The sequence below is a fragment of the Penaeus vannamei genome, chromosome 42 (assembly GCF_042767895.1).
Source record: "Penaeus vannamei isolate JL-2024 chromosome 42, ASM4276789v1, whole genome shotgun sequence".
In the NCBI taxonomy this organism is placed as follows: domain Eukaryota; kingdom Metazoa; phylum Arthropoda; class Malacostraca; order Decapoda; family Penaeidae; genus Penaeus; species Penaeus vannamei.
Window position 1 is genome coordinate 5534103 of NC_091590.1, and position 7500 is coordinate 5541602.

General features: G+C 36.1%; 1 protein-coding gene across 1 annotated transcript in view; it reads left to right on the plus strand.

Moving 5' to 3' along the window:
* Positions 1-7500, plus strand: part of LOC113826024 (ecdysone-induced protein 78C-like) — a 74336-nt gene that overhangs the window by 644 nt on the left and 66192 nt on the right. The window contains exon 1 of the mRNA XM_070118398.1: positions 1-389. This exon is cut by the window's left edge and continues 644 nt beyond it. Within this exon, the coding sequence (XP_069974499.1) occupies positions 1-389 (389 nt within the window). The remainder of the gene's footprint in view (positions 390-7500) is intronic.

A 7500-nucleotide genomic window follows, 5' to 3' on the forward strand; every position in this document is an offset into this window, starting at 1 on the left:
CTTGGGCTCAGGCGTCGCCGAAGTTAAGGTCACGAATCCCGAGGTGACCTTCGACACCAACACGGACTTCAACCTCTCCTTCTTCGACCCTTCGTCGTCGCCGCCGCCCGGAGTCATCAAGAAGGAGGACTTCGACGACCGCAACTTCGACTCCGTGGCCCCGGACTCGCTCTTCTCTCCCTCGGCGGACTACTCGCCCTTCACCACCGAGGAGTCCAAGTACACCTCCTTCTCCGACACCGCCCAGCCCTACGCCCAGGACTCCGCCAGCAGCCTCAGTCCGGCCTCCACGCCCACGCTCAGCTCTCCGCTGCCGTCGCCCTCCCCGGGCCTCCTGCAGGCGCACACCGCCGTCAGTCAGATGAAGGCGCCGCTGGTCATCAAGAAAGGTACGGTGGGCCTCGTCTCGCCGCCCGCGCTGGCTGTGGGCGGGCTTTGCTATTCGTCTGTTCCTCTATCTATCTACACACATATAAATGAATATATAAATATGTAAATATAGATATGAATATGTATGTATATATATATATATATATATATATATATATATATATATATATATATGTATGCGTGTGTATACATGAGTGTGTATGTGTGTGTGCGTGTGTGTGTGTGTGTGTGTGTGTGTGTGTGTGTGTGTGTGTGTGTGTGTCTATGCGTGTGCGTTTGTGTGCCTCTCTCTCTCTCTCTCTCTCTCTCTCTCTCTCTCTCTCTCTCTCTCTCTCTCTCTCTCTCTCTCTCTCTCTCTCTCTCCCTCTCCCTCGTCCATCAAACAGATTATGTAACACAACGATAGTTAGCGTAGCAGAAACTGACCGGTTCTTCAGATCACGATAGAGGCAAAATTCACAGCCTCAAATAATTATATTTTTTTCGGTTCCCACACTGATAAACCTTCAGTGTAAAACATAAGACCAATACAGGAGAAAAGAATATCTTCACAACTCCGGGTATTTTAAGTGTCTGGATTATGTTAATTCTTTCCGTCCGTCACAAATGATTCGATGTATAAAAAAAGAATTGGATGTATTGTATTTTATTTATATGTGAAGTTATTACCACCGGTCGGGGATAACACGTACAAAAAAAAAACATAGATTTTTTTAGAGTTATTAGTGTATATCTAAGTATGGTGCGTTCGAGAGGCATTTTGATAATCTTCACCGTTTCACAATATATCGTTAATGTTTTTTTTTACAACATTGCCGTCGAGAATTGTATAGTTTTTGAATGTCTTGGTTATTTGTATATAATTCTGTTGTAGTTTGACTGATAATTTAGATATTCGTTCAGTGTGATTCGGATAATATTTGCCTCAGTATGGTTGTAAGTATATGTGCATAAGTATGACGAAGATGAAAGGAAAATGAAACAAATTGACGATATCAGGTAGACCTCTGTTGGCCTCCCCCCCCCATACCCCTCCCCCGGACGGCTCTCAGGTGCAGGTAGGTAGTTTGTCAATTTTTATATTATAAAGAACCAAACACAACCCTCATTGTAAACCTCATTCAATTATTACAAACCCAAGAATCCCTCATCTTATGAATTATAAATCCCCCCTCATGTACTGAAAGAAAGCGTATGATAATAATAAAGAGATATGAAAAAAAAATTAAACGCGAAATAAAAACTCAGGCAACCCCCTCAGCGTCGCTCTCTCAACAGGCTTAACGAAAACGAAAGTGACGATACTATTTCCACCTCTTCGGACCGGCGCCGGAGAGCCCATTCTCCCCTGGCGCACGTCGAGGTGCAGTTGTTGTTTGGGAGACTAAAAAAAAAAAAAAAAAGGAAAAAAAAAGGGAAGGAGGGGGGGATGCATTGTATTGTATATACCCGTGAAAGATGGCTGGGGATTCTTAGCTATTTGGCGGATATTTTGCGACAGTGGGTGAAGGGGTTCTTAAGGCTTCAGGTCAGAATCTACCCGTGCTTGGGGTACTTGCTGGAGCCGGGCTGACGTACTTTTGCTGGCTGTGGAGAGACGACAGCCTGGGATCCTGACACAGCCGGTGTTTTGATGCTGATGACGTTTGCTGTGGCCGCAGTGCTGACGAGGGAAGCTGACGAGGAGGTTGTAGATACGGAAATAGGTGTTATGTTGTTGTTGTAGGTGGTTTGGGGTCTTATAAAGGCACTAAATTCTTCTGTTGGCATTGCTGTGGTTCAAATGATTTATTGATTATCGGAATTAATTTAATTTATTCTGTTGTTATTAACCTTTCTGCAATAACTGCAATTGTTACAGAAGTTGGTTAAATCAAACATGATAATGCTTTTGGTTGTCAGGGTAATAGTATAATGAATAATGGTATAATCACAAGAGACTGATGTAGGGAAAGCATATCAGATTATCAATGCAATGATAAGTGTAAGTATGACAAATGTAATGTCTATTGTACGTCCACAACCACACATACGTGCATATATATGTGTATGTATATACCTCGTGTATGTATATATATATATATATATGTATATATATATATATATATATATATATATATATATATGATTATGATGATGATGTTAAAAGTCATAGTAATAACAATAATGATAAACATAATGATGATAATGACAAATACTAATTATAAAAATGATAACAATAATGGTAATGATGATAATAAAATATTAACTATAATTATAATAATAGTGATGATAATACTAATAATGATAATGATAATAATGATGATAATTATAACAATAATGATAGTAACAATGAAGATGAGAATAAGAAAGATAATGACAATTAAAATAAAGATGATTATAATAGTAATGATAATTGCAATAATAATAATAATAATGACAATAAGATATTATAATGAAATAATGATAGTGCTAGCGATAATATTACTTATAATAGTAGTAGTAATGATAATAATGATATTGATAATAACAATAATGATAATAGTAAAGATGATTGTAATAATAGTAATGATAATGATAATAACAATAGTAATAACAACAATGATAATTATGATGAATTATAATAATGATTATGATAGTGGTAATACGGATACTATTAACAACAATAGCAATGAGGATTACAGTGATTATGATGATAATGATAATAATACAACAACAACAACAGTAATCGTAATAATAATAAAATAGTAATAATAATAATTGTTATAATATTTATGATAATAATAATAATGATAATAGTGATGATAATTATCATAATGATGATCATAATGATAATAATAGTAGTAATGATGATAAAGATACTACTAATAATAATGATGATGATAATGATAGCAACAGCAACAATAATGGTAATAAAGATAATAATGATGACCATAGTGATTATGATAAAAGATGATAATGATAGTTATAATGATAATAATAATGATAAAGATAACAATGATAATAAGTAAAAAAAATCATAATGATAGCAAATTATAAAAACAATACCAATCAAAAATACTTAACTACACTAGAACTAGAACTGTAACTAGAATAATACATGATAGATAACAAAAGGACCATAGACCGTAAAATTAAATAAAATAATTGATAAAGAATAAATTAATCATAATGGTTGAATTTATGCTAATGGGAAAATCCAAGTAACAGTAATAACTATTATTCCGATAACAGAATAATTATCAAAAAGGGTGACACTACCATAACAATATCAATGGTAATGGCAGTGATTTCCATGATGATGAGAATGATAACATCACCATTATGAATAAAAATGATGACCAAAAGAATTAGCAATAGTGGTAATGATAATGATATGATGATTATGGATAATGACGGTAATGCTGGTTGTTTATGGTGAAGATGGTAGGAGTCATGGTAATAATGTTCATAATGGCGATAAGTACATGTAATTAAGGATAATTATGATGATGAATTGTAATAGTGAGAAAAAATGAGTAGTTACTATATTACACACAAAAAATAAGAAGGAATAATAACAATAATAATGATAATAATAGTAATAGTAATGATAATTATAATAATGATAATTGGTTATGGAGTGGGAAAGTAGATTATATTATTAAAGGTAATTAAAGGAAAACTAACAATATAAATACGATATAGATATCATTAATTATAAATAACGAAAGTAAAACGCCAATCAACGATTATTCACCTTTAAACGAGTTGGAAGAATTAAATCATTCATGTCATTATGCAACACATTTTTTTTAGCTCGAGGGGGAAATGTATATGTTGTGAATATTGGTTTTCTAAACAAAGTAATATTAAGTTGTGAAGTGTTGTCATACCCCACATCTTCACGGGATTGGAAAATATATGTATAGGGACTGATGACATGGTAAGGAATCATTTATGTAACCCAAGCCTATAGTAGATAAGGAAAGTGAGTTATATGGAGCCTAGAAAATGTTTAATACCTGGCCATGAATTTATCATTAATGTCAGGATTGGGTCTGAGAACCTCGTTGATGTTGGTATCTGGCACCTGCTAACGACAGGTTTCCAACTAGTATTAAATCGTCGCCCGAGGCAGGAACATATCCCCCGTGAATACTAAGTTCAGGGCCCTTACCCTTCCCTCTCCCCCCCTCCCCCCCACCATCTCTCCTTCTCTCCCTCTCTCCTTCCTCCCCTCTCTCCCTCCTCCCCTGTCTCCCTCCTCCCCTCTCTCCCTCTTCCCCTTTCTCCCTCCTCTCTCTCTCCCTCCCCAACACTTTATTTATCTTTATTCTTGATATCTCGTATATAGTCTTTCTATAATTGCTACTCTTTTATCTCCGTTATGGCAACACTCTCTCTTCTTTTTTTTCTTTTCATTCCCTTCCTTAATGTTTCCCCATTAGTGCCTTGTATCTCCCGCTGTAATGGGCACGGTGATCACAGCAGCGTGAATGAAAAATCAGAAATGAAAACCACATGCTGAGAGAACAAAAAAAAGGAAAGAAAAAAAGGGTACTCGGAATCGACGTACTGTAGCGTTTCTCCAAGCTCTCCATTCCTTTTCCTCAAAGCGCTTTTTCGCTATTTCATAATGCGTTGAATGTTCCCCCAACGCATATATGAACCGCACGAAATGAGTAGACTCTCTATTCTTAGTTCGTTATTAGCGATACTTGTGAGCCAACAAGAGCCTGCGAGCATTTTCTCGCTCTTAACTCTGATGTCTTGCTGTAGGGCAGGTGCGGGGTGTCTGCGTGCAAGAAGGGAGTGAGCTTTTGCCTGTCTTTCCCTGTGCTTGTTCGTGAGAAATACTCTTGGGTGTAAGACAGGAAGGGGATATTGCCTCATCTTCTGAGGAGATCATTGTCTTATGCCGTTACTGAGATCATTATCCATCATGTAGCGAATATTTGCTATCTTCGAGCGAGCGTGCGTTAAAAAGGCAGTATCTAGCGCTTTTTTTCTTCCTAACGCTGCCTTTCCTAAACAACGATGAAAAATACTTGATGCTTTTGCTTTTTTCTCTCTTCCACGATGCTAAATGAGCGCAGACAGGCTCACGTCTTGAAGATGAAGGCATTTCGAAGCAAAAACAATCTAAGACATGAAGCCACATATAATTAGAACGCCGAGGAGAATATTATGGAAAATATTTACTTAGCAGAGTGACAAGGATTAACACAAAGAGACAAGGTACTGGGTCGACTCTGCCTCTGTAGCACAATCAACATCTTTGCCAAATGGTGATGATGCAAACGCGCATGAGATGAATTATCGAAGTGATGATCAAATGCCTAGAGTTGTGAGGTTGTGAACAGCTGATCTTTGATCCTGAGCTTCCTGCCGATCTGTGATTTAAAATTTATGACGATGATAAGTATAATGAAAGCAACAGGGCGATTGTAATGAATGTATGCAGCTTGTATGTTGTGGTTTTGATGTTGATGAGAAAATATACGGTATGATGGAGAGACATTGAGAAGCAAGCAATAAAGATAAGACATAAAAGAGAAAACGAAGGCAAATAACAACACATAAAACTCTAGTGAGGGTGACTGCTGATGCCTCTAACTCCCAAGCTAGGAGGAGGAGGAGAAAGAGATGGAAGAAGGGGAGGAGGAGAAAGACATGGAAGAGAAAAAGGATGAGGAGGAGAAAGACATGGAAGAGAAAAAGGAGGAAGAGGAGGAGAGAGATATGGAAAAGAAGGTAAAAGAAGTGGAAGAGGAGAGGAAGGAGGAGGAGGAGAAAGAAATGGAAGAAAAGGAGAATATAGAAGAAGATAAAGAATAGAACGAGGAAGAAGATAAAGAATAGTAAAAAGAAAAGAAACACGAGAAAGCAAGAACAGTAGAAAGAAAACAAAAACACAAGAAAGAAAAGAAAAACACCCTAAAAACACCCCAAAAAGATCCCCCAAAAATCACAAAACAAAGAAAACAAAACAGCAGCAGCATCAGGAGGACGCCAAGGAGGAGAGCGCGAGAAGCTTGCCACGAAGACATGGCTCGGCTGAGGAAGTACAGTCTCCCCTGACAGCCTGGGTCGTGCAGCCAGTCTGGTGAATGACCCCGGCTTGTACACTATAGTACGCATACGGACACGCATGTCCAGGAATGCGCACACGTGTATGTCTTCGATTTGTGGATATTACACGCTTGTATGCGAACGTGTAACAGTGTGTGTATATATATATGTGTATATATATGTGAGTGTATATATATATATATGTATATATATATATATGTGTGTGTGTGTGTGTGTGTGTGTGTGTGTGTGTGTATGTGTATGTATGTATGTATGTATATCTATATCTTTATTTCTATATAGAGATGTATTACCTTATTTTTCAAATACATATGTGTCCTTTAGTATTGCTATTATCTTTATTATTATCATTATCATTAATAATATCACTATCATCATAATTATAATCACTATTTCATTATTATCATTATCACTTTTACTCTTATTATCAGTGCTATTGTTATTATTGTCATTGTTATTATCATAATCATTATTATTGATAATAATATTGTTTTCATTGTTATTAATACCATTACTATTATCATTATTATCATTATCGTTATTGTAGTTATCATTGTCATTATTATCATCATTATCATTGTTAATATCATCATCATCATTCTTATCATTATCATCTCTATAATCATTACTATTAATTTCCATCATTATTATCATTATCACAATCATTACTATCATACTTGTTCTTGACTTTATTGACGTTGTTTCCATTATCACCTTTGCTATCATAATCATTACTCCTATCGTTATTATCACTTTTGTTATCATTATCAATATTCAAAGTAGTACTAGTAGGAACGAAGACAAATACAGAAGTCCAATCGGCACATACGCACTTACGCACACACGCATGAACGCACACACACACACACGAGCACGCATGCATTCATGCGCACACACAGAAATATATACATATACACACTTATATGTGTGTGTGTGTGTGCACATATATATATCTACAAATGTATATATATATCTTTGTGTGTGCGTGCGTGTATGTGTGTGTGTGGTTATATATAGACATATATAAATATATAAATTAATAAATATATATATATA